This window comes from Penicillium maclennaniae (genome assembly GCF_028827695.1).
Source record: "Penicillium maclennaniae strain IBT 15551 chromosome Unknown utg000007l:1.0-4884863.0:1.0-4888362.0, whole genome shotgun sequence".
Classification (NCBI taxonomy): domain Eukaryota; kingdom Fungi; phylum Ascomycota; class Eurotiomycetes; order Eurotiales; family Aspergillaceae; genus Penicillium; species Penicillium maclennaniae.
Window position 1 is genome coordinate 4,074,098 of NW_026623219.1, and position 25,556 is coordinate 4,099,653.

Consider the following 25,556-nt stretch of genomic DNA (forward strand, 5'->3'; position numbering starts at 1 on the left):
ACCTATTGCCATTGTTCAGTCTATCATGGGGGTGGGTGACTATGTTCACTCTAAGGAGGTCGGGCAGCCTCGTACACCCGCTGACCTGGGCCCGTCGCAGCGCCATCTTTGGGCCGAGCAAGCTAGAGTCGAAATGCCTATGGGTCACTTAAGGGATTCCAATGGGAATGGTAGAGCTTCATCCCCGAGATTCAAACCTCCAGTGTCGCATCCACTCGAGTCTCGCGCGCCTGGAACTAAAGCGCAGCGAGACATGTTTGACACTGATGTCGAGGGAGTTGATGATTCGACCATCGCAGAAACCAGTGTTTTCGGCTTTGATGACGGTCAGGTGCATTCAAGATTTCATGCAAACGATGATGACAATACCTCGCCACGACCATCTTATCTCCCGCGACCAACTCGACACTCCCGATCCTCGTTCGGGGGTGGCCTGGGTGACAAAGCCGTGAAGAAAGCTGGCTTCAATTCTTCCGACTACGAAGAAACAGAGAGTCAATTAACTTCCTCTATTGGAGACGACGGAGATGATGAAAAGACTGAAGTCGGCGAAAAGGTTGAAGAGCCCAGCAGCTGGCAGGCATCTCTCAAGTACCGTTCCACAGGAGAACCGCTGAGCAAACGCCTGGAGAACTTTTGGTCCGCGAGTAGGAAACCACTCTCGGAGTCTATGGGTCCAGCACCAGCAGATCCCCAAGCAGCGGCTCCTATGAACCCCTCGCCCGAATCGCAACCGCGCAAGCTGGGCCATATGCTTCCCTCCACTGCTGCAAGGAAGATCAAAATTCCTCATAGCATGTCCGTAACCCCGAGGACCCGCTTCAGTCCACCTAAGCCTTCTCTCCTGGACCGGCTGGATATATCACCAACCCGACATGGCTCCGAGCCGCCGCCTCAAGTAAGGCAGCCTCTCAATATCCCCTCTTTTCAACCGTCAGAGCATGGCGATGACGATGCAAGCGATGCTGCCGGTATTGATGAAACTATTCGCGTCAGTCAATTCAGCAGCAGACAAGCAAGCGAGCATTCCAGTAGTGCTTTCGACGTTACCAATTTAACTGACTTGTCGCGCGACGACCATGATGAAATGAATCAAAATCCATTTTTCGCACGCTCCTCCACCAAACGTGGCAGACGTAACACGGTCATCCATACGACGAAACGAGAGCTACAAGCAGACTATCCCCGGAAATACTCTACCAAAAATCCTTTGCCGATCTTCAAGCTGAGCCCTTCGAAAAAACCCCATCTCCTCCACCAACAGTCAAATCACCTTCGCTGCCACCGGCGCCGCCTTTTGTGCCAGATTTACACTCTCCCAATGATGCCGTTTCCGAGCTTCTACGGTCTACTGAAGAAAATCGCCAAACGTACCTTTCACGCATGTCTGTCGATGAGTGGGAAGACTGCGGAGACCAGCTGATCGACCGATTCAGCCACCTCCTGATTGAGATGAAGAAATTGCGTCGGGCCCGTCGTCAGACAGCTGCTGTTTTCGAAGCTGAGATGCGGCGTCGTCACGAAGAGGTCGAGGGACAAGATGCAGAGTTATCGACGAAGCTGAACGAAATGCGGACTGGTGGTGCCGAGGTTCTTCGAGGTCGATCGAATGGATGATGACAATTCCCTTTCTTTACTTCTACGCCACCAATTTCTGTGTATCACTCGAGATGCATAGCTTAAGCCTCCCGTGGCATATTTCATCACTTCCATGCTACATTTGACCAGGATTGAAATTTCATGGTTTGTTTATGCCTGATGCCCCTTATCTACCCTTTTTTATCCCACCTACCGCGGAAACTCGGATACTGAGAATGTCTTTAATGTCTTCAAAGATGCAGTCTACCAATATGTATAATATGTACAAGCACACAGCTCGTATGACCATGCCGTGTCATCTAAGTCCTAATCCAAAGTATGAGATGCACCAAGAAAATGCTGAAGACGCCAAGAATAGCCCACAATGCAACGATATCTCCCACAAAGTTTAAACGCGATGATACGATTCATGCGAAATTTATCGAGAACCTGGCCCCGGCTGGTAAAGCGAAGCTGCAAGCCGTTTGTAATCTTGGAGTAAAATAGCTATATCCCCAACGCGGAGATCACTTGCATCCTTCGTTTCCAGGAACCGTTGAATTGGAGGTTCGATTTTTGAATAGGCAGGTAGGAAACTTCCTGCTCCGCTGACTCCACCAGATGAAGAAGGCGATGTCTTGAGGCGGTCCATTGCTGCAGGGGACACTGATCTGGCCGTGGGGGTATCTGGGGTAATGCGGCCAAAATTCTTGATCATGCCAGGGATGTGGTTGAGAGGGTTGAGTGTGTTCCCAAAGCTTCGCATTGACTCCAGCGGGTTGGGAGTTGTGACAGAAGCCGGTGATTGGGCAGGTTCGTCTCGGAGCGAAGTCGCGACTGACATTTTGCTGCTGCCCTGTGTCCTCGCGCTGTCGGTGCTTCGGTCACGAGGTGTTGGGCCTCCACTCGTGAGGGTAGATCTGGAGCTACTCCGGCCTTGTGCAACATCCTCGGCAGAGATGTCATTTATGGAGGCCATTTCTTCTGGTGTGAGAATCTGGTTGTTGGCTGGCGGGTTTGCTACCAGACGGCGAGCTTCAGCCAGCGTCTTAGGAAGCAATGTGCCATTTCCTTGTGCGTTGGGCCCTTGGGTGGTTTGCAGTTCCTTGAGGCGACCAAATAGGAAATTGAAGCTATTATCAAGCGACGCGCCGATGTTTTTGAAGCTTTGGTCCGCGGTACTGCGGACCGCATCGTTGGCAGCTTCAAAGACCTTTACCGGAGGTTGAAATAGGTTACTCAAGCGTCTCTGCTGCGGTGTTACAGAGGGTCGAGGGCGAGGTAATGTGGAAACAGCTGGCTCTTTGACCTCGGGCTGTGAAATTTCAGGTTCTGCAGATACAATCGTGATTGACGAAGTTGTGTGATCTTTGGTCGGTCGAAAAGGGTCGACTCGCTCGGAGGACGGCGTGGCAGCCTCACTAGGGGTCTTTGCAGGGCCCTCTTGAAGCTCGTCCGCTCGTAAGCTAGACAGCTCAACATTCTCCAAAAAGCTGATAGCAGCCTCAAGATTAGTCAAACAGTACGCTGTTTCGCCGTCAATCTTATTCGATGATCTGAACCGCTGGATGAAAGTCAAGTTGCTGACAATATTGATACCCTCAGGAGGGCATGTGACAAGACAATAAATCAATGTGGGTAAAATCTCGTCCGCGGAAGACGAAGAAGGCAGCAGTTTTGTAAGAGCATCAACAATAGCTTTGTGAGCAGCTGCTAATTGTTGAAGCTTGCCAAGGGGGTATTTCTGATCACTCATCTTTTCCAGACACTCCCGTGCCAGGGCAAGACAATCGTTGGCCTCCTGTTGCTTCTCCTCGGAGATTGTTGATATATCCAGGTCGATACCCAAATCTTTCAGATCGATTCCCACAAGTAGCAAAGCTGCGGTTTTAGAACGCAGCTTTTCGTCGCGAACTTCATCCAATGTGCTCTTATGTCTCCAGATTTTATCATAAACTTGCTCACAAACTCTCCGCTCTGCAGCTTCTTCCATCGCAGCGCGCTTGTATTCAAGAGCCTTGCGAGCCTTGCGTCTTTCCTCTACCTCATCTGGAGTCAGCATCTGTCGGCCCAACCCACTCGATCGGAGATCATCCTGAGAGCCCTTGTTGGTCAGTCTTGATAGACCACTCCCTCTTACTCTCGGAGGCACCTGAGGCGTTGATTCACGGTTGATACGAGATGCAAGTGCGGATATATGGGTGGCAATATGAGATTCGGCGCGGTCGTAGAAGACTTGGAAGAGGGAGGAAATTTTATCGATCGTAGGAGGTGAGTTATGAACTTTGGCACTCAAGGAGTTGATGAACCTATGGGCAGTCGCAGTGTTAGGTGACGCTTTATATTCATGCCTGATTCAAATGCTACCTACCGATCCGTCAAGCTCACCAGCTCGATAGGGAGTTCCTCTGAGGGATCTTGCACGCTCCGCGACAATACGAAGCCCTCATCTGCCTGTCCATCGCCGGTGCCGCCGGAAGTTGTAGAGCTTCGCTTTTCAAAAACATCGGTGTCGTTTTTCTGCTTCTTCTCGTCGGAAGGGCTCGAGTGCTGCGTAGTAGTGTTTACTGGGTCAGTTGCCGACTTGGTAGTCGTCTCGTTTCCCGGCTCATTTGCCGCTCGTTGAGTAGAGACCAGGGGGGCTGGCATCTGAGCTTTCCATGCTGAACGACCGAGTGGAATGCGGTTGAGGCCCAGGTCCATTGTCGGAGGGGCCAGACATCTTAGCAGGGGCGACAATTGGCCCTATAAGGCACTAGTCGTAAGTGCTCCGCTAGGCCCGGCTGATAGGCTCGTCCAGATGAATGCCCGCTCTCCTCGATTTCACAATTTCCAGCTCACAGGTCTCAAGGAAATGTGATCAATCTGGGCAGAAGACTTAGAAAATGACGTTTCTAAGGTAAATGCCGAAGTCAGCAGTTCCCAATTCGAAGATCGCGAATCACGAAAGATGGCGCGTCACGGGGCTCTTATCACGTGCAGATCACCTCCGCACTGCGTCACACCGATAAGCCGCGATAGCCCATCATCCGTCCTCAGATTCCAGTATGCTCGCCCATCACCCGTCGCCCGACATGGCTAATAAACGGTGTCGAGCATATCAAAGGAAGAGACTGAGTCTCTGTGAACTTTTCTTATCTGCTGTGCTTCTACCTCGCGCAGTCTACGGGCACTACAACCTACCTCCTCCCCAGGCCCCGATACTCTCGCCACAGCTACCCTTGGAAGGGTCCGAGACCCCATCCGAAACATACGAGTTTGTAGGTTGCCTGCTGAGGGCGTCTTATGCTCTGTATGTACCTATACTTACCCTCTATAGTCTCTTCGCCATATTTTCCACCGGGGCACCTACGAACACCCTGACCTTCATGCCCGATTAGATGTCGGACCCAATACCCGCCTCTTAGCTCTATCCGAAGATGGGATGGAGACTGAATCAGTGATGGTGCATCCATCACTAGTCGCTTCCTCGAACCCGATCACGATACAACGGCTGGCTGATCGGCGTTTGTCGGTGATTGAAGGGCACTTGGCAGCTGCAAAGCTGTCCGGTGAAGCTTCCATCTTGTCGCCCGCGGAATGGGTCATGGACACACTTCCGGGTCCAAAGATTTCGGATAGGGAGACTGTGTTGACTTTTGCCAAGATGACGGCAAATGACTATATTGAGGAGCCTGGTACGCAGGACTGGCACACCATCCACGGACAGTTTAACTACTCGACGAGCTTTGGATGGAAGGGGGATGGACTCCGAGGCCATATTTACTCTGACAAATCCAACAGTACTATTGTCATCTCACTTAAAGGTACTTCTCCAGCCCTTTTTGATGGTGCAGGAACTACGACAAATGACAAAGTGAATGATAATTTGTTCTTCGGCTGCTGTTGTGGTCAAGGAGGATCTTACCTCTGGAGACAGTCATGTGATTGTCAGACTGCCACCTACAAGGCAAATTTGACTTGCATCACTGAGGCAATGAATGATGAGGATAGATACTATCGAGCAGCCATCGATTTATATTCCAACGTGACCGAAATTTACCCGGACGCAAATGTTTGGTTGACAGGACACTCATTGGGAGGTGCAATGACTAGCCTGCTTGGATTGACCTTCGGTCTTCCAGTTGTCACCTTTGAGGCAGTTCCAGAAGCACTTCCAGCAGCTCGACTAGGTCTTCCGAGTCCCCCAGGTCATGATCCACGCTTGCCCCAGCAGCGAGCGCATACAGGTGCCTATCATTTCGGACATACTGCCGATCCGGTCTATATGGGGACTTGCAACGGGATCAACTCGATCTGTACATGGGGTGGCTATGCAATGGAGTCTGCATGCCATACTGGCCAGATGTGCACTTATGATACCGTGGCAGACAAAGGGTGGCGCGTGGGCATCGGCACTCACAAAATTCAGAATGTCATTTCGGATGTGATCAAAGCCTACGATGATGTCCCACCATGTGCGCCTGAGGAGGAATGTTATGATTGTGTGCTCTGGAAGTTCTTCCGAAGCAATGGTTCCGAAATCACCACCACGACTTCTTCAACTACGGCCACCCCAACACTCACTAGAACCGCAACTTGCAAGACTCCGGGTTGGTGGGGCTGTCTTGACGAAAGTACTACGACCACTTCAACCATTACCTCTACCACAACCACAGAGTCAAGTACTGCAACAACCACTACTTGCAAAACACCAGGATGGTTCGGCTGCAAGGACCCAACAACCACGACAGCAACCCCCACGCCAACCCCGACTGTGACCTTGACCTTGACCTCGACCTCGACCTGCGAGACCCCGGGTTGGTTTGGCTGCAATGATCCAACAGCTACCGCGCCTCACATAACACCAGCGCCTACAGTGGCACCCACCAACCCAGCGACAACATCCACAAGTACGTGCCACGATGTTGGCTGGTTCGGCTGCAATGACCCGTCGACCACTGCTACGACAGCCACCCCGACCGGTCATGATTCCACAACTTCACTGACTTGCACACATCCAGGGATATTCTGGGGTTGCTGGAATTAAGTCAATGTCCTATAATCTCCCTCTCATTTTCATACATGTACCCGACACATTTTCTATGGACTCATCTACCTCGACTCCTGATGGATTGTATTCGTACATCAGCAGGGTTTATCGGGCCGATCCATATGGATCTATTCACATATACGAGAGATACTATCAGCGGGCTTTCCTTTATCTTTGGATTTCTTCTTTTTCTTTCTCATCGAAATGGACCTAACTTGCCTGGCGTTGTCATTGGAAGACTGATGTCGATCTTTTGAGCTCAAGAGCCACGTCGACAGCGAATTTGCTTTTCATATATCCTGATTACACTGAGAATTAGAACTCACATTTCACATTCCTACATATACACTTTCCGCCGACCGGTGCTACGATAAAAATCCTATCTGTTTCAAATCGGAAATATGTGTTCGAATTGGAGTATAGATTCTTAACAGAAGTTGGAGTACCATACCGCTGCCCCCCTTCAGTCGCGGTGCCGATAGGACCGCATGAAAGGTAACATATCATTTTGGAAACAATGATAACATTACCAAACAAAATGGTCATCAAACATACATTCCTGTCGCGCCTCATCACGGATTATGGCTAATTGCAGAAGTTGGATCACCCATTTGATCATTGTTTTAAGACTTGTTCTGCTCCCCTGAGCCCACGGCCTTGTTCACAGTCTGTCCAAGACCCTTGGTTGCATCGCCAAGCCCCTGAGTAGCACCGCTCACAGTCTGGCCGATGCCCTCTGCAGCGCCGCCAGCAGCGCTCCCCAACCCGCCAAGCGTGTTGCCAATCGTGGTGGTAGCGCCATTTGCAGTGTTTCCCACTGCATTACCGAGACCTCCAAAGAAGCCAGCTGTCGAAGATTGTAAGCCAGCTTGAACATGTGGAGGACTGGAGACTACTCACGGTTGCTCTGGTTGCTGTTGTTCTCTTCAGACATGGCGAAGATTAAAAAACCAATAAGAACTCGAAATGATTCAATTTGGTTTAATATCAGATAGTTGAAGGACTGATGATGGATGAAAATGTTTCTGAGCGGCGTCCTTTATACTTGATTCAGGCCCTGGCCTATGATATCATTGTGCCTCCAGCCCGGATCCGTCGAGCCCCAACTGATCGCCATCCTCATGCCAATCAATTATCGGAGGATGTAGCGGCATGCGAGACGAGATCGAGCTTTCGGACAATGGCCCACGGATTTATGTCAGGCTTGTAGCTATCGCGCCTCTTGCCAACTAAAGACAGTGCGTGCTCTGGCGTTCAAAGCTAGAGCGTAAGATTTACTCACCATGACTCATCAACTGTCCACAAACAGTGTTGGATAGCTATATTTTCAGTGAGAGTGTATGGAAGTATGATATTAGACTGGAGTAGCATCGACATGCCAGGCAAGATACGGTCGATTGACCATCATGGGCTCCGTTGTAAGACTTCAGTCTGAACGGCTTTTCCCGAGCACAAAGCCGCCTCAGCGGGCAGTGGCGCTCTCTTTGCTCGATGCGACTGCAGCGAAATTTGCACCAATATGCGCAATCTGGCTTTGTCAATGACGAAATCATCTCCTTTCCGGTGTAGCTCCCCAGTTTCGCCGCTCGCTTCAACTCGCTCTCAACGCCTATCCTCAGTGGACGGGGTCTCGTCAAGAGCATCTCGACGCTTGACCCTTCGCAATTAACAACAGAGGAATCTGCATTTGCCCCACACGCGCGTCGATTTGGGCGAGTATATGCTCATTATAGGATTTCTCAAGATGCTGGAGTCGAGTTCGTGACGGCAAAGAGCAGTGCTGATCTCGAGACACTCAGCCCCTCTTCACGAACTACAGACCACCCGATCCTGAATTGTAATAACATCGTATCGCATGGATTGGTGCATTTGACAAGCGACCAAGTCGAATCAATCTACAAAAAAGGCAACCAACGGCGGTTTCGCAAACGCCCAGATCAGTCGACATGATGCCATTCTGGCTCACATCTGGTCTTGTATTGCTCGCTCACGAAACCAGGAGAATGACACCGGCCCTCTACACTGTGACTTTGTCTGTGGAACGCGTCCTGCCCTCCAATTGGGACATAAATTCATTGGTTCAACAGTTATCATAATGAACATAGAAATGACTGGTGTTCAGCTAGCTTCTCCAACCCAGGAGAATCGACTCCCAAGGGTTGCTCAGCAGGTTGGGGAGATCATCAATAAGATAAATAACCCGACCGCGCTCGGTGTTCATCTTCACAGCATCGCGTTCGAAAAGCCTCCGCAGCGGATTTGGCAAGCATTCTTGGGACAACGGCATTTATTGGTGACGACTTGGGCACGAGCGGGCCTCTACGGTATAGATTTCGGGCTCAGTGATGATCCGATCATTCGCTATGCCGACGCAGTGATCCCCAACTTGGATATTAGGTTGGTTAGTAAGGAGGCGCCCTCGCCTAATCTGACGATTGCAATGGGAGAGAGTGAAATGGACGGAACACGGGGTAGATATCTCGGTTCGCCTTCGGAGTGAGGACATGGAGCGATTGATACGAGATCCGATACTTCTACCATGAAGGAGCACACTGCCCTTGCTAGGACACAATAAGATCTAAAATCATCCCCAAAAATTTCCAAAGCCACATGGTTCTCCGAAAGATCAAGATCAGAGCGGCGTTCGAGATCTCGGGCCAGACTCGGCGGATGCCACATGCCGCATGCCGCAAGGGTCGGAGAATTAAGATTTTCGGGCTTGACAAGTACCTGTCAGACATGCATAACGTCCAACCAGAATAAGAAAAGATCTAAGAATTGATCTCGAATGAGAATTGAATTTCGACCCTCGATCCACGCTCCACTGAGGCGGAAAATAGATCTAGAAATGAGATTGAGCCAAATGGGATGATTGCGCAAGGCAATGTTACCCCGGGCCCCCCCCCCCCCCCCCTCTCTCCCGTCCCCAAGCTTCAATGAAAATTTGTATTTGGAGGCACGAACCCGTCTTCCCCGCAAACCTTTGCTCTTTTATTCCTTTTTCTGTCTAGTCTCTCGCTCTAGATTCCATTGGCTTCCTTCTTTACCCTCGGGAAAACAGTAACCTTGGCCCCCCTGAGAGCTCGCGTGCGATGTTTCTACGGGCCTGTGGGTACGCATAGTTTTTTCTTTAACCTCCGCAGGTCTCCGATTCCGGTTTTGATCTCCTTCAGTCCGCTCAACCACCCTTCTTCTTCTTCTTCTTCTTCTTCTTCTTCTTCTTCTTCCTCCGCCTCGTCCTCCTCCAATTCCTATATACACGTGTCTTTGTGAACAGAGCCCGCCATTATGGCTGACTCCAAGGCGCACGATGCCATTGCGCCGGTGGATGGGCCCCAGCCGCCTTTATACCCCTCCGAGGGCCGACCGTCCGACTCCTCTATGAAGACAGTCATTCAGAATGCCAAGGCGGCAACGGAGAAGGAGCAGAGAATGACATTGCTTCAGGGTATCAAATTGTACCCAAAGGCTGTCGCTTGGAGTGTTCTCATCTCGACCTGCATTGCCATGGAGGGCTACGATATCAGTCTGGTGAACAACTTCTACGCATTCGACCAATTCAACAGGAAATACGGTACACAGCTGGCGGATGGGTCTTATCAAGTATCGGCACAGGTATGCTTTTCGTTGAATTCTTTTCCAGACCCTTTTGGTGCGGCTCTGATCGGTCAAGAGCTCGGTCAGGAGGCGAGACATCCGTACTGACATTACATTCAGTGGCAAGCAGGTCTGAGTAACGGTGCCTACGCCGGTGAAATTATTGGTCTGTTCATCAACGGATGGGCTTCGGAGCGGTTTGGATATCGGTATACCATCATGGCTTGTCTGCTACTCGTGACTGCCTGGACCGCCATCTTCTTCACAGCCCCGAACGTCCAGTCTCTTCTCGCGGCCGAAATTTTGTGCGGCATTCCTTGGGGTGTTTTCCAGACATTGACCATTACATATGCTTCCGAAGTGTGCCCCGTGGCGCTGCGAGGGTACCTGACCACCTATGTCAACTTCTGCTGGGGTCTTGGCCAGCTCATTGGAATTGGTGTGATCATGGGCATGCTGAACCGAGAGGACCAGTGGGCCTACAGAATTCCCTACGGACTCCAGTGGATGTGGCCTCTGCCTCTCTTTATTGGAATTGCTCTTGCTCCAGAATCTCCTTGGTGGCTGGTTCGCAAAGGACGGACCTCGGACGCAAAGAAGGCCTTGGAACGCCTCACCAGCAAGAATCGCGAAACTGACTTCGATGCTGACGAGACGATCTCCATGATGGTCCATACCACTGCGTTGGAGGCTAAGATCACCAAGGGCGCAAGCTATTTCGACTGTTTCAAAGGCACTGACTTGCGCCGAACCGAGATTGTCTGCATGGTCTGGGCGATTCAGAACCTGAGCGGAAACTCCTTTTCCAACTACTCGACATATTTTTTGGAGCAGGCTGGTCTCTCTTCGTCTAATGCCTACGCGTTCGCCATGGGCCAGTACGGCATTAACATGCTGGGTACTTTCGGAGCGTGGTTTCTCATGAGTCTCGGTGTCGGTCGTCGCGCTCTATGTCTGTGGGGACTGTGTGGCCTGTGTGCCATGCTACTGATCATGGGCTTCCTGGGACTCGTCCCGTCTGAACACCGAGACGCGGCCTCTATGGCTACGGGCTCTCTCATGCTTGTTTGGGCACTGTTCTACCAGCTGTCGGTCGGCACCGTCAGTTATTCCCTAGTGGCAGAACTGTCCACACGTCGGCTTCAAATCAAGACCGTCGTCCTCGGTCGCTGCCTGTACAACATTGTCGCCATCGTCTGCGGCGTCCTTACACCCTACATGCTCAACCCTGGTGCCTGGGACTGGGGCAACTATACGGGATTCTTCTGGGGGGGGTATCTGCTTTCTCTGCATCATTTACGCCTATTTCCGCGTGCCCGAGCCCAGTGGTCGGTCATTTGCCGAACTCGATCTGCTCTTCGAGCGCGGGGTCAGTGCACGCAAATTTGCTGATGCCGAAGTCGATGTGTTCGACGAGACGATCGAAGGCCAGGTGGTGGATCATTACCGGGTACAGAGAAAGAATCCGGCTGACGCGGAGAAATACCAATGATGCAATGTGTCTCATGTTAATGACGGCTGGACTGCGCCCGCTTTGCTTGTTCTGTACATAATAATATCTTGCATTAGTAGCCCACACATTTAATAATTTAGTGTTTGATCATTTCTGATTCCTCTTGTAGATTTAGTGCTTCCGGTGCCTGAAGCTAGCGGAACTACCGAGATCCACGGATGACAGCCGTTTGGGACCACAGTTCCCACCGACACAGCCGCAATTAGTACGAACTTTGCCTCCCCATCCCCTTTCGTCATTCCAGGGAAATCCCTGAAGGCGGCCAGAATCTCCGCCTGCCGAATATCTTCACGTCTCCTGACTCGCATTTTCCATCCTTTCGGGGGGGGTGGTACATTGGCACCCCACTCTTCTGCAGCATGGACACGACTTTTATCACCATCCACGGTCAGTGTCCGCCGGGTGTCCCGTGCATATGGGCCATCGTCCTCGATCGATCGATCGATCGGTACCCCGTAAGTTATCGCTAACGCCAAAGTCTATAGACCTCTCGCACGACGCCTCCATTCGCTATGCCTCGGATAGCATCCAGGTGGTGCTTGGCTACCAGCCACACGAGGTCATCAATCGCTCCTGCTGGGATTATTTTCATCCACAGGAATTACCCTTCGCTCAGGAGTGTGTACGGTCGCGGCGTGCGACTAGATAAGGCGGCAGTGCTCAATTACTGCTCAATTCGGCACAAGGATGGCTCGTGGGTTGGATGCGAATGTGTCTTCACCGTGGTGTACGATGTGTTGATCGCAAGTACCACAGTTTACCGCAGTGGAAAGGGTAGTCAAAGTGAGTTGCGAACCTGGCATTCTCAAACTGGGCTCAAGATTGCTGACATGTGGTCTTTCTCCAGAGCGCGCCCTTGATGCTCCCATTGTCCGCCAGCTATTCGATTCCTCGCCGCATGATCCCCGCTACCACATGCTTACGTGGATTTCGGACAAGTTCTCACGACGTCTTACCGAGCCGCTTCATGAGCCGCGCGCTGCTCTGTTCGTAAATCGATTCACCCGCACTGCGACCATTATGTACGCTACCAACGGTGTGTCGGAGATCCTCGGCATGAGCCCAGACCAGCTTGTTTCCCGAAGCTTCTTCTATTGTATCCAGGAGGCCTGTCTCCGGGATGCAGTGCGCTGTCTTGAAGGCGCAAAAAGTAACGACTCGATTGCATATTTGCGATTTTGGTTCCGCAACCCATTACAGGACGATGATGTAGATATTGATGGGAACCCTACATACGGCATCACCCCCTCTGTGGACCCAAGGATTCCGATTGAGTTGGAAGCTGTTGTTTCTTGTACATCCGATGGTCTGGTTGTTATTCTCCGACGAGCTCGAGCTCCAATCCCGGCGGCTGCTGTTCCACCCCGACCCGTACCGGTCTACGCCAATGGCCTGTTCGCTGCGCCGTGGGCTTTGGAACCTGTCTTCTCCTACGGTGCGGCCTCTTATCCTCATGATAACGCGATCCGCCAGTCGGTATACCCCGAAGGAAAGAGAAGCTTTTGTAGAGACGACAGTAACTCCTCGGCTTCTGCTTCTACCTCTGCTTCTGCTTCCTCGGGATACGGCTCCTTCTCACAGTCCAGCGGTTACGAGTTCAAATATCCTCCTTTCCCAGAAGAACCCAACACGAGCGGACCAAAAGGACCCAATGCATCCAATCTCATGGATACTATTCGCGACGTGGCTGTGTTTGCATGGGGTATTGTCGGAATCAATCGATCATTGGAGCGGTACAAAACCGGAACCCCTACAGGCGATGCGCACCCCGTCGACATGGATACGCCGATGGGTAACACATGGGGCAGTGAAACTGCGGCAGGCCGTAGTTGGCAGTAAATACTCAACGAAAATATTACCTCAAATACACATTTAGATTGTCTTCAATTGACAAGTTTCCTTGAACAGCCGGGCCGGGAGGAATCATTGGTAATATCTCTAAACACAAAACCGTCAGTCATCTCCCCAGAGGTACTCGGAGCCTTTGAGGGGAATTTCTAGAATATAAGATAAAAAGTAAGGTCTGATAAGAAATTTACAAAACTGCCAAGAAAATTGTTGAGTAAAGGAATCTAAACATTGAAGTCTATCATCCCATTTAGACTATATTGTCGAAACCGCGCGCATTAAACCCGATGTTTTATGTAAAATCATCGAGATTTACTCGTTCGACCACTCGGGCTTCTTCTTCTCGGCAAAGGCAGTCATTCCTGTGATCATGTCAGTCGGTTCATTCAACCTCATAGGGCAAAACACTGAATCAACTCACCAATCTTCTGATCCTTGCTGCCAAACAAGCTGTGGAACAAACGTCGCTCGTACTCGACACCCTCACGCAGCGACAACTCCTGACTCTTATTCACAACCTCCTTACCAGCAACTACCGCTACACGGCTATATCCTGCAATAGTCTCGGCTGTCTTGAAAGCAACCTCAAGCAACTCCTCCTTACCACCATCAACAACCTGTGCCGCAACACCCCACTCACCAGCCTCCTTGCCGCTGAAGTTCTTGCCAGTGAGAATCAACTCCATAGCCTTGCTCTTGCCCACCGCCCGGGTAAGGCGCTGAGACCCACCGGCGCCTGGAATGGTACCGAGCTTGATCTCCGGTTGACCGAAAGTCGCGTTCGATGTGCAGTACAAGATGTCGCACATCAGCGCCAGCTCACAGCCGCCACCGAGGGCGTATCCAGACACAGCAGCGATAACGGGCTTACGGATTGTGTTTGCGAGATGGGACCACGGCGCGATGAAGTTGTCGGTGTAAGCGGCGGCGAAGCTCAAGGGGGCCATCTCCTTGATGTCGGCACCGGCTGGATTTTTGTTAGCGTATCTCTAATTTGTATCTCGATTTGAGAGGGAACGAACCAGCAAAGGCCTTCTCGCTGCCTGTGATAATGATAGCACCGATGCTCTTGTCGCTGTCATACTTGCTCAGGGCATCGTTAAGCTCGGTGAAGAGCGGGCTGCATAGAGCGTTCAATGCCTTAGGGCGATTCAAGGTGACTATTTGGGTCAGCTACTGGCCCATATAACACAATGTTTTTGAGCCACCTACTGAGACCGACACCGGGTTTCGGAGTTGATGTGAGGATGTGCTCATAGCTCGGACCAGACGAGTACTGGCGAATGCGAGCCAAGTAGTTGTTCAAAGGAACAGCGTTCCGAGAAGTAGCGAGACGAGCACAGCGACGAGCAAACATAGTGACAACTGCGGGCTGTAAATGTTCAGAGTGGATAGGAGCTTTGATAGCAAGTATGGGGATAACGGAACCAGGCCTATGATGCCGAGTCCCCGCAACCGAGCAATGCCCGAAGTTAACCGCGCCGAGGCTCGTCATTGACAAGCAACGGATTAAAGAAGTCCCGGGAGAAGGATCCTGACTCAGCAGCACTGCCACCTGGCTTATCATGTGACTTTTGTGGCGCCCAGGCCATCGATGCGTTGATTGGTCTAGCGCCAGGGGGACACTTTGCTCCTGTTTTCCCAGCCTGCATTCAGTCACTGCGATCTGCGTGGACACTTTCGGGCATTTTATCATCATTTCCCTTTTCTTCGTCTTCGCAACCCCCAGTCCGCCATCATGGATGTCCCCGAGCCCGATCAGTCGCCTTTCACTGCCATGACAGCGCACACTTCTAAATTGACACGGGTGAGTGTTTGCCGTCTCCATGAGGGGCCCCAGATGGCGCATGGCCGCCATTCTCCGTCCGGAGATTGGGACGTCCCTACAGAATGCCATGCTAACCAATCGCCTTAGCAATATCAATCATACCTCGACGCCTCAACGCCCTACACTACCTACCGCTGGGTTGGCAGTGGTGTCCTGCTCTTCGTCTTCTTCCTGCGCATCGTCTTTGCGCAAGGATGGTATATCGGTACGTCCTGTCTCGACCCAGCTCGGCGCCTGTATAACAAGCATTGTGTTTCATCCTCCAAATCATGATGATGAGGAAAAAAACAACAATCGCACGACATCGAGAACTCAATGCTGACTTAATTTTCAATTGTTAGTTGCCTACACTCTCGGCATTTACCTCCTCAACCTTTTCCTCGCTTTCTTGACACCCAAGTTCGACCCCTCTCTCACCCAGGATGAGGGTCTGGAGGACGGCGACGTCGGTGCTTCCCCCAGCCTTCCCACCAAGCAGGATGACGAGTTCCGGCCCTTCATCCGCCGTCTGCCCGAGTTCAAATTCTGGCACGCGGCCACGCGCGCCATCGCCATTGGCTTCGTGTGCAGTTGGTTCTCGATCTTCGACATCCCCGTCTTCTGGCCCGTCCTTGTGGTCTACTGGTTCATCCTGTTTGTCCTGACCAGTGAGTAAATCCCGAGTTCCCCTATCTTTGAAGATAAGGCCCAGGTCAAAACAAAACATTTACACTAACTTGTGTTTAGTGCGCCGCCAAATCCAGCACATGATCAAGTACCGCTACGTGCCCTTCTCCTTCGGCAAGACCCGCTATGGCCGCTCATGATCTTCTTTTCGATGTCCTTTTTTAATCTGGCCTCTCTGGCCTCTACAATCAGAGATGCTTTGTGAATTTCAACGTGTGTATGTGTCTCAGCGGCCGCCATGGATATGGTTCCGGGGAAAAGAACATGGGTGAAGTGAAGTGTTCATGGCGATTTACGATTGCACTGTAATTCGTATTACTCTAGAGGGCGACATGGTACTTTTATGCGAGTGCTCTTGATTGACTTTTCATTTTCCTGTGAGATATGATTAAATTTGGGCCCGGTCAGATTGGCCTTGATGTTTTTCTATGACCATTTGTTTTGCATGATAATACATTGGGTATCGGGTCTAATTATGATGAACTCGTGTACTGTTTTTTGATTTACCAACTATAGCAAGCCACCGTATGGGATGTGCCAATTACCTTTTCATGTAAACTGTCCTTGCATGCCCGAGAGACCTATGGGTAATTACTTGACTGATAGTAATGCCGTCAACGAACAGTTCTACGCTCCGACTGAGAGTCATATTTTACCTTTAGTACCTGACCCGTATCCCCGAAGTATCTGGCCTTCAATGCTGATATCAACATTACTCCCTGCGAAAATATGCCTGCACGGCAAAGGAAGACCACGAACACGAATGATTGTGTACGACTAGGTCTATGCACCGGAACCCTGCACATCGCGAAATCTCTGCAAGTTCGCTGGCGGTCATCATACACCGATCTTGGCAGGTTCTTAATTAGAACAGGATGCAGGGACTCGGCACTAGTGTCATGCATTTCGGGAAAGATAAATGAGATTTTTCCAGCTACAGGGCCAATACGACCCCTTCACTAAGCTCTAGTCTTACTTCTAGAGTGGTGGCTTGATTGTGCTTGATCGAACCCAACGGACTATTCACCTTGTTTAATGGTGTCAAAAGATCTTTCAAGTTCTCATTCTGTTACTGGAATTTGTGACACTCAGACATTCCGACAAAGTCACAAAATGAAAGCTGTGTTTATGTTGACTGGGGGTTTCCGATCGATTAGTGTTATCGGGTTGCATTGCATTCACTGTTCACAAGGCCTAAATATGGACATATAAGGGGATTTGGGGATTCTACGGGGTCTTGGTATGTAAACATTTTGGAGGAGTTAGGGGATAAAGGTGGTAATTACCAGCTCATTTATCTTACGGATTACAACACTGGGTCCACGTACACGGGTACCCTCTATGGAGGATTCAACGCGTGCACTTCCCAAGAATGCACTGTTAGGTAAGTCGCTATTACGAAGTTGACCGAGATGCTCTGGTTCCTGCAGAAACTGACTGGTGCTTGGTTCAGCTTCCACGAGACTAGCCCCGGGGCCTACCAGTTCAAGGCCCTCATGTGGCGGACGAGCGATGGATGCCACAACATCGATTTCCAGGGTGCTTTGAGTGCTGGTCATGGTTACTGCTGTGGCTCCCTACCTTGTGATTTCACAGTCTAGTCTTCCTTTTGTAAGCGCTTCGGACCTCCATTTGGCTCTACCATTTGCTGATCAGAAAGGTACAGATGTGACCAAAGCTGGTTTATACTACGTTCAATGAGAGCCCCGGATACGAGAAGGCTTAAGAGATGACTGTTGAGTACGTAAGTTCTCGCAAGTTCTTTCTCTTTGATCTACTTTCTACAATGATTCAATACGAGTAACCCGCGCATCATGTGGAAAATTGGAATGCTATAGGAAGTACAACTTAAATCAATTTTTCCAGTCTATGGAGTATGACGCTTCGTTCTAAGGAGATTCTATCTCCGGTTGCGTTGCAAAGTAATATCAGTAAACCACTTTACCACAGTTGCCTTGCCATACGTGAGGACGTTCAGGCGCGTTGACCCAATTGCGGCTAAGAAAGTCTGTTCCTTTGTTGGTGAGTCACAGACCAGTGTCAAAAGCCAGATTGTAGATCTCTCCTTGTATCAATAGCTCAAGAGACCTGAGCCCTTTTCGCATCTTTGATCTCCTGCGTCCACCGAGGGATATATCTCCTTGTGAATAAGTTGTCATAACTTCCTTCGTTTTTCTCAAGCGGACTATCGTATTGCGTGCCCAGATAGAGACACTCGCTGTAGAGCTCATGCCGAAGCACTAGAATCTGGCCTTTTAGCGAGCGCCAGTGTCAATTCAGATGCTTCGGTATATCTTCTTGGGCATTGTTTAGGTGAGCTTGAGCTTCAACGAGCCAAAATAGGCCGTCAGACTGGGTTAGTATTGCGGGTCTTGCTTAAATGCTATATTCCGAACATGATATGCTCTTCTAAAAGACCTCTACCTTAAGAAAACTAAGGGTGTTCTTAAAATTGCAGTGAAGAGAGACGTGGAGCGTGGGAAGTAGCACGTTGGCTGGCAGTAGGATGAAGATGATGATGAGCATTGATCAAGGATACTCATAGAAGGCAAGAAATCTAGTTACAGAAAATAACAATGACTCAAAAATCTTTTTTGTGGGTATCATGAGAATTGCGCTTGTCGTTTAGTACAAAAGTGTCTCAATTCAAAGAAAAGTCCATTTTGGGTCGTGTCAACTCCACTGGCATCCCGGGTATTCACCAACACCACGTAAACTATGTGCCGTAAGAATGACAAAGGGCATCAAACAAAAGGAAAATCATTAGAATGCAAAGGCAAAGGTAAAGGCAAACAGGTATCACGCTCAAATCTTCAAATCCTCAACACTGTTCGACCGCTTGGTCACTTCGATTGCACTGTCACCGAGAGATAGGACAGACATTGTGCGGCCGTTCTTGGGGCGGACGACATCTTCCTGCTTGGTGCAGATCCAAGTTGAAGCGTACATGTTGACACTAGACTGTGTAAGCTACGGCTGGGAAGTAGAGGGTTGCAGGAGGGGAACTGACCGGTCGATGCAAGTGCCGGGGAAACGGGCACCCACCCGACGTGCTACAAAGCCATTCTCTTCAAAGTGCTTGATGTACCAAGGCTCGATACTGGCAGAACGAAGAAGAACGCGGCCACCTTTCTTGAGAGCGTGGTTGAATCGACGGGCTTGTTCTGAGGCGGCGTTCTCGGCGGGGTCGAACCAGTCCATTGAGTCCATGACCTACGAAGTTGTTAGCACCGCGTGGATACAACGAATGGAAACCAAACTCACCACTGCGATAGTCAATGTACCGGGGGTAATACGGTTGATGACCTCATTGATCTCGTCGGTGTGAATGCGAAGGCCATCAAAGGCACCGGGGTGGAGAGTTTGACGTGGGCTTGGGGAGACAAATAGCTGGGGTGGCATCTAAGAACCAATTAGTGCAATTCCATCTGCAAAAGAAAGGGCCACACCAACCGTCGAGAGAACTTGCCCTGCATGCACAGGTAGTAGAAGTAGTTGTCGTTGCTGATCAGAGTGTCCTTGACAACGGGGTCCATGGTGTTTACAACGTATTCCCAGATTGACTGGCCGCTGATATCTTTGCTGCGCTTCATGTCTCGAGTCAGACCGTTGCGGATAAAGAAGTCATCGACGATCATGTTACGCTGGTTGCGTGGGACACCAGCCGCCTTCCAGGCAAACCACTCGGTACTAACGATCGCCCAGTTGAGAGGCTTGCTCAGAAGGACCTTTCGGATACGAGGCCAAATCTCTCGCTGCTCGGCTAGAGTCTGGGCCTCGCACATCTTTTGCACCTCACCCTGGAGGCCGAAGATGTTGAACAAATAACGCACCATGCGAATGGCATGACGAGAGCCGCCAGTCTCATACAGGCCCTTGCCCGAAGTTTTGGTGAAAATGTGGCTGTGCTCAAGCCAGTACTGGAAGGCTTGGCTGGACAGATGGGGGCTTAATTTGGTAATAAGCAGCTCACGGAACTGTTCGTGCTTGCCGTCACCAAATATTTTCCACATATCCCGGTGTCCCAGTGCGGTGTAGCTGGCCACCTTCAATTCAAGAAGGTGATTCTGGTTCGGGTTGAGGTCGACGGCGTGGACCCGACGAGGGTTCTTCTGAAGGTAGTCCAGGATGTTGTCGCCAGCACTGGTGATTGCCAGAATCACGTCATCAGAGCCGATGTTCAAGAGGCGGTGGTCCACGCGGGGATCTTCCCAGGTAAAGGCGTAGATGTATTCATTTTTGAACTGAGTGTGCTTAGGCAGCATGTCGTTGTAGTGGATACGGTAGTGGTGGTTCTGGTAGAAAGAGGAAGGCAGGGGTAGGTTGGCACTCAGGTTGATGACAGCCGATTCGTAAGCCTTAGAGCGGATCTCCTTGGAGCTCTTCTCGACCGCCTTTTCCATCTCCTTATGGTGGTTGGCGGGGAGAAGATAGGGAGATTCTGTGAATGAGGCATCCAGCTTCTCAATGGTGTTCTGGCCCGAGGGGGTAGAAGCGAATTCCTTGGGACAACCGACAAAGATGTAGTAAGGAATACCACCGAGCAAGTAGTTGCGGTCGCTAGCAGAAATGACAGTTCCAAACTTGTACTCGAGATAGTCACGTCGAGCAGCCTCCAGGCTGACCCGGTCAAAGTCGAACCAAGCGCGCCAGAATACCCGACCAAGCCAATTGACGTGGCGATTGAAAGCACCACCAGTATAGTTGCGAGTAGAAACATCGACGATGCTTTGAACGTAGAAGTCGCAAACGCCGAGCAGACCAGTAGACTTGAGGCGCGAGGTCAAGGAATCCACAACGCTGTAATAGTCTTTGAAATAGTCAGCTTGGTCAAATCTCCGAACGAGGCTTGGAACTCTAGCATACCAGGAATCATAGACAAGCTGTAGCTCATGGTGATCAAGTCCACGCGATCGGTTGCGGTACCGGCCAGGGACTTGGGATCGGGGTTACGCTCAGGCAGACGGAAAGACCGGGCATCCTGACAGATAACGGTCACATTTTTCCATCCAAGACGTTGGAAGCGCTGGCGAGCAACTTCGCAGAGGGAAGGGGAGAGATCGACCAAGTAAACCTGATCGAAGAACGTGTTGACGGGAACGAAAGAGGCCATGGCTTCGATGTTATATCTATTCAGAGTCAGCCAAAGCGAACCGAGAAAGTTCGCAGACTGCATGATCATATTGCATACCCAGTGCCACCCCCAACCTATCATCCTCAGTCAGTATAATTCATTGAACGTGGAAAAAGGAAGTCAGATATATAGACCCAGCCGCAGGGAAACTCACGTCAACCCAGACTGCCTTTCCTGACTTGATCTCCTTGCTCTCGATCTTGTGCTTTAGCTGCGCGGCCACCAGGCCAAGCATGTCTTCGCGACCATGAAGGAGACGGTGGCGGGTAGCATCGTAAATGCTTGCCTACTTCGACTTAGCACCTCTGTCTGGCCTTCAATTCCATCTCCCTCGCATACCTGTGTCTTGTAGAAACTCTCCAGAGCACCCTGTTGGCCCTCGGTACTCTTTTCATGCGGCTTGAGGATATTCGCGTAGATGTATTTGAGCCAAGTGAAAACGCCTTTGTTCAGATCGACCTTGAATTGCTGAGACGAAACGACCATGACCAAGCCGACAAGGGCGAAGACCAGGAACGCCGCTCCGGCGATGTAGACATGTAGCCAATCCATTGTGTGGAGACAAGTGAAGGAGTTAGGAAGACAGAAGAGGATCAGGACCATGGACAGTCATATACGAAGTCAGGACGATAGCACGCGCCGTATCGCGGACCCAAAGCATCGTCGAGATCCTATCACGACGACACATGGGTGGGGAGCCGCGATAAGCCCGGAATTGGAGGGATGTACGAAGGAAGGTACATGGGACATGGCTACCATGGCTAATCAGCTTTCAGCGAGCGTCGTAGGTACCTAGAAAGGATTGTCCCAAAAGTAGATCAATAGCCCGAGTTCATCCACGGGCTCCGCAATGAGAAGGCGGTACAGGGCTGTCGTGATTGCATATCGAGCACTATGCACTCCGGGTCAACTTTAAGAGCATTTGACTTCATTCGTCTTTACCTAGTCTCGATGCCCGGGCCACTGAGAGAGTCTTCCCGGGCCATGTGCCTGAAAGTTCCTACTAACTCAAGTCCATCGGGTCCATCACCGCCCATCACTGCGACCCGTGGGGGCACTTCCGACCCCCAATAGGCCCATAACTCAACTCTGGCTAACGGAATCCATGGGCGCCAATGAGATCCGCGATCGCCGTCACGGTCGAGCTTCCCCACGTTTAAAGGGATCTCTCCCCTAGCAGTATTTTGGGCCCCACTTTGCCCCATCTCGCCATCGGCCCGTTAGATTGCACTTCGCCGACAGACCACTCCGTACTTTTCTGTTTTATAATGAGGGACTAATTGTGGCCCTAGTGCCGATCTTGGACTTTCTGTCTTCAACGAGCCCATCCGATAGTCCCCGTTCAAGTTGATCGCCATGCTAGGCCTGACAATCAATCCTAAGTGTCCATTATTAGTCATGGGTCTTTTATTAGGACTGGTGATCATTCACAGACACGTTACCTCGGGATACTTACCTATTTACCCATGTACAACACTCAAGACGGATGGGTTTGAAACAATTAGACCACCAGGTATAGCTCCATCGAATCAAAGTTTGTGGCTAAATTGATAAGCATATGCGACTTCGGAGGGGAGCAGAATAAGAAAAGACACAGATAGCTCACCATGCACACTGATCACTAAAAGTCTCGCGTGGCAATAACAGTTCCCCTCATAACAAATTCTTATCCCAACAATCGTCCGTCGGGCTCGTTGCGCGCCACTAGAAATCCAGCATTCCCTTGGCGGCATGCTCTCTATCCCCAAGTATCTCAAACACACCGGAACTAGCCCTGCATGTCCCTTCACCGGTTTCATGTCTCAATCGCCAGAAGGTGATTTATTCTCAGGTCAGTCAATGAGGCTAGAGTCTGCAATACTTCTTCCGCCGCTTTCTCGATCTGGACAGCAACAAGATGAGTGGGGTTAGGCTTGCTCAATAGTGCGGGGTCATTTCTTTAGCTGCAATGATGAAGAGCTTCCGGATATTACTCGAAGCGAAGTCTGATTATCTCCACTTTTATGTAACACCTAAATTCGGGGGTTTTCCACAGAGAGGATTTGCGGGGTTGCTCAGGTACGCGCTAGTGCCGGTCCCGATGCAGGAGCTGTTTGGAGCGGTGAGCTTTGACTTGCTGTCTGTTGATTGCATGGCTAGCTCTATCGCCTCAAGACTCTTATACCGTATGCGTTGGCACTGGCTCTGTCTAGTGAGCTGGTGCTCGGCTACGTAGCCGACTTCCCTTACGGCACCACGCTCGGTGGCGCGGATTGGCAGTCCTGTCTCCGGGCTGTGCTGAACAAAATATCCAGAGGAGTTTTTGTGCTGGCTTGATCGGCTTGATGGATTGGTCAGGCACTCGATGACACTGAGAAGAAGGCTGTCACCATTCACGGACGCTCCATGCTCCTCCATTGTGCGGCTGAAGCCATAGTCACAAATATTGTGTGATAGATAGCTAAGGTCATCAGGATTAGTGTTTCAACCCTGAGCGATATCGGCGCGGTATTTAAACCGGCTATTTTCGAATGATTTCGGGTGCTGATTGCTTGTACCCGCACTTCGTGTAGGATTCACGTGGTGACGAGCCCAGGGGGGGGCACGTTGTGCATTGACCGAGTTAGTCAAGGTTTCCATCGGAGTTGGAGCCTTGACTGGCCGGATGAGGCTGCACATATCGCCTTCAGAGTAACTCACAAAACCTTTGGGTAATCTTTATCATCTGCCAATGTCTGCACTTGCTCCGCAAGTCGAAGTAAGTTTAGATCGACGTGGCAAACGGGCAAGGATGATTAAGTAGCCGGGTCTGACAATTGTAAGCCGGCTGGGATCTCTTTATTGGTACTTTCAGACAGAAGTTCTCTTGTTTACAACAAAGACTGCCCCATGAGCATGATGCGGTCGCCTACAGCGACAGGCCAGACAATGCCTGCAGCCTTGAGGCCATATCCCAATAGACATTCTTCTATGGCATTTAGCCTCTCCCATGGCACTCAGAAAAGCATTTTGTCCTTTTTCCAGCGACGAATTACCATTTCAATTTTCTTTACATTTCAAGAAATCGTGACCTAATTATCTCGAAGTTCAAACTGATGTATGGTGTTCAGGCAGCCAAGTTTTTAAAGTCACTCCTGGGGTACGCCAACCAACCAACATCATAATTAGATTATCATGAGTCTCAAGTTATATGTTGATAACTTGCGACTCCCGAAATTTCATGTCTGAGTGGAGACGTTACACTTTTCACGATCATCTGTGCTAAACCGTATGTCCTTAGCAATCTTATCACAGTACCGAATTGCCCCTACTTTGAGATTCATCCTCTTTCGCGGAAATTTGGGCATCCAACTTTTCCAAAAGACTCCAAAATACAACCACTAACTTGTGAGTGACCTGTAGGCCCAAAATTGAGACCTCTATGCAGTGTCTCCATGTGGTCTGAATTGCGTCTTCACAAGCCTAGCTCTTCTGGATCATCTCGATTCTATATTTTCAGTTCGAGTGATTGGGGAGAAGGTTTGATGGTCTAATGGTCTTTCAAGTTTAGCCAGCGCCTAGACTTTCCGAAGATTGAAAGTGCCATTGACCAGAGACTAGCTTTTGATCTCCGTATTCTCTCACTCAGCAATGCCATTACTTAATAAGGGACCAAGGCGTGACCATAAGACGACTACTTTCAGTCAACATGAATGCCAAATTCACCGCCAAGCTCGAAAGTCGTGGTAGAGACAGTAAAATAAAGCTAGTATCTCACCAACAACAACTTGAAGGTATCAGGTTTGAAGGTACACTTTGTGATGCTTGTTCACATTCGCAGCAGGTATTCATAAGTTATAATTTGAGTTGAAGTGTGTTGCATGACATCCGATAACATTTTAAACAGGTATTCAAAACCACCAGAGCGGGACTCTTTAATGCAAAATCCAAATTCTCAACAGTTCTTTGACCCTAGGCAAATAGCCGACTTTTACCAATAAAGCTACGTCTTTTATAGTCTCGGAGGATGACGCAGGAGTTGAAATATATGTTGGAGCAGAGGTAGACTATCGGCCTCGGCGCCATTGACTAAATATTCGTAAAAACCTTGAGTAGCGAACACTTGAGGAGAATGAGATAGTTATATCAAATTTTCCAATACGTACAGAAAAATTCAAGTAGTTATTTCAATGTTACTAAACATGCGTCCATGGCTTGACTTTCCACGGGTATTCAAGTAGCTGTTTAGAATTGATACAGTGAAAATAAGCGGATGGTCTGCAGCGACGACACCTCTAGGGTTGCTGAAAAGCCGAGTGTAATCTAGTGTTTAGACCCCCTTGGCATCTCTCTTCCTTGGGCTGTAAGGTGATGACTCTGCTTATCCCCGGAGGTCAAAGCG

At 50.2% G+C, this 25,556-nt stretch overlaps 11 protein-coding genes across 11 annotated transcripts; 6 read left to right on the forward strand and 5 right to left on the reverse strand.

Annotated features, from left to right (window-relative positions):
* Positions 1 to 25: 25 nt before the first annotated feature.
* N7477_008724 (uncharacterized protein) lies at positions 26 to 1,617 on the forward strand (the record flags this gene model as incomplete). The annotated part of the gene is made up of 2 exons (XM_056970387.1): positions 26 to 1,136; positions 1,226 to 1,617. 2 exons carry the CDS (start codon positions 26 to 28, stop codon positions 1,615 to 1,617), a joined length of 1,503 nt encoding a protein of 500 aa, XP_056820419.1.
* A 400-nt stretch (positions 1,618 to 2,017) lies between these two features.
* N7477_008725 (VPS9 domain-containing protein) lies at positions 2,018 to 4,281 on the reverse strand (the record flags this gene model as incomplete). The annotated part of the gene is made up of 2 exons (XM_056970388.1): positions 2,018 to 3,887; positions 3,950 to 4,281. 2 exons carry the CDS (start codon positions 4,279 to 4,281, stop codon positions 2,018 to 2,020), a joined length of 2,202 nt encoding a protein of 733 aa, XP_056820420.1.
* Positions 4,282 to 4,652: 371 nt separating this feature from the next.
* atg15 (triglyceride lipase ATG15) lies at positions 4,653 to 6,607 on the forward strand (the record flags this gene model as incomplete). Its single annotated transcript, XM_056970389.1, has 2 exons — positions 4,653 to 4,838; positions 4,898 to 6,607. 2 exons carry the CDS (start codon positions 4,653 to 4,655, stop codon positions 6,605 to 6,607), a joined length of 1,896 nt encoding a protein of 631 aa, XP_056820421.1.
* Positions 6,608 to 7,233: 626 nt separating this feature from the next.
* On the reverse strand, positions 7,234 to 7,544 carry N7477_008727 (uncharacterized protein; the record flags this gene model as incomplete). The annotated part of the gene is made up of 2 exons (XM_056970390.1): positions 7,234 to 7,457; positions 7,511 to 7,544. The coding sequence occupies 2 exons, from the start codon at positions 7,542 to 7,544 to the stop codon at positions 7,234 to 7,236; spliced, it is 258 nt and encodes an 85-aa protein (XP_056820422.1).
* Positions 7,545 to 8,717: 1,173 nt separating this feature from the next.
* On the forward strand, positions 8,718 to 9,110 carry N7477_008728 (uncharacterized protein; the record flags this gene model as incomplete). The annotated part of the gene is made up of 1 exon (XM_056970391.1): positions 8,718 to 9,110. One exon carries the CDS (start codon positions 8,718 to 8,720, stop codon positions 9,108 to 9,110), a length of 393 nt encoding a protein of 130 aa, XP_056820423.1.
* Positions 9,111 to 9,898: 788 nt separating this feature from the next.
* N7477_008729 (putative MFS alpha-glucoside transporter) lies at positions 9,899 to 11,599 on the forward strand (the record flags this gene model as incomplete). Its single annotated transcript, XM_056970392.1, has 2 exons — positions 9,899 to 10,225; positions 10,328 to 11,599. 2 exons carry the CDS (start codon positions 9,899 to 9,901, stop codon positions 11,597 to 11,599), a joined length of 1,599 nt encoding a protein of 532 aa, XP_056820424.1.
* A 1,036-nt stretch (positions 11,600 to 12,635) lies between these two features.
* On the forward strand, positions 12,636 to 13,559 carry N7477_008730 (uncharacterized protein; the record flags this gene model as incomplete). Its single annotated transcript, XM_056970393.1, has 1 exon — positions 12,636 to 13,559. One exon carries the CDS (start codon positions 12,636 to 12,638, stop codon positions 13,557 to 13,559), a length of 924 nt encoding a protein of 307 aa, XP_056820425.1.
* Positions 13,560 to 13,880: 321 nt separating this feature from the next.
* On the reverse strand, positions 13,881 to 14,925 carry echA (enoyl-CoA hydratase echA; the record flags this gene model as incomplete). Its single annotated transcript, XM_056970394.1, has 4 exons — positions 13,881 to 13,930; positions 13,990 to 14,535; positions 14,591 to 14,728; positions 14,781 to 14,925. 4 exons carry the CDS (start codon positions 14,923 to 14,925, stop codon positions 13,881 to 13,883), a joined length of 879 nt encoding a protein of 292 aa, XP_056820426.1.
* Positions 14,926 to 15,306: 381 nt separating this feature from the next.
* Positions 15,307 to 16,202, forward strand: N7477_008732 (Rer1 family protein; the record flags this gene model as incomplete). Its single annotated transcript, XM_056970395.1, has 4 exons — positions 15,307 to 15,375; positions 15,484 to 15,601; positions 15,738 to 16,043; positions 16,123 to 16,202. 4 exons carry the CDS (start codon positions 15,307 to 15,309, stop codon positions 16,200 to 16,202), a joined length of 573 nt encoding a protein of 190 aa, XP_056820427.1.
* Positions 16,203 to 18,867: 2,665 nt separating this feature from the next.
* On the reverse strand, positions 18,868 to 21,748 carry N7477_008733 (class I SAM-dependent methyltransferase; the record flags this gene model as incomplete). Its single annotated transcript, XM_056970396.1, has 8 exons — positions 18,868 to 19,018; positions 19,073 to 19,275; positions 19,327 to 19,464; positions 19,512 to 20,872; positions 20,929 to 21,191; positions 21,254 to 21,270; positions 21,351 to 21,482; positions 21,536 to 21,748. The coding sequence occupies 8 exons, from the start codon at positions 21,746 to 21,748 to the stop codon at positions 18,868 to 18,870; spliced, it is 2,478 nt and encodes an 825-aa protein (XP_056820428.1).
* A 1,449-nt stretch (positions 21,749 to 23,197) lies between these two features.
* On the reverse strand, positions 23,198 to 23,593 carry N7477_008734 (KR domain-containing protein; the record flags this gene model as incomplete). The annotated part of the gene is made up of 1 exon (XM_056970397.1): positions 23,198 to 23,593. One exon carries the CDS (start codon positions 23,591 to 23,593, stop codon positions 23,198 to 23,200), a length of 396 nt encoding a protein of 131 aa, XP_056820429.1.
* Between the last annotated feature and the right edge of the window lie 1,963 nt (positions 23,594 to 25,556).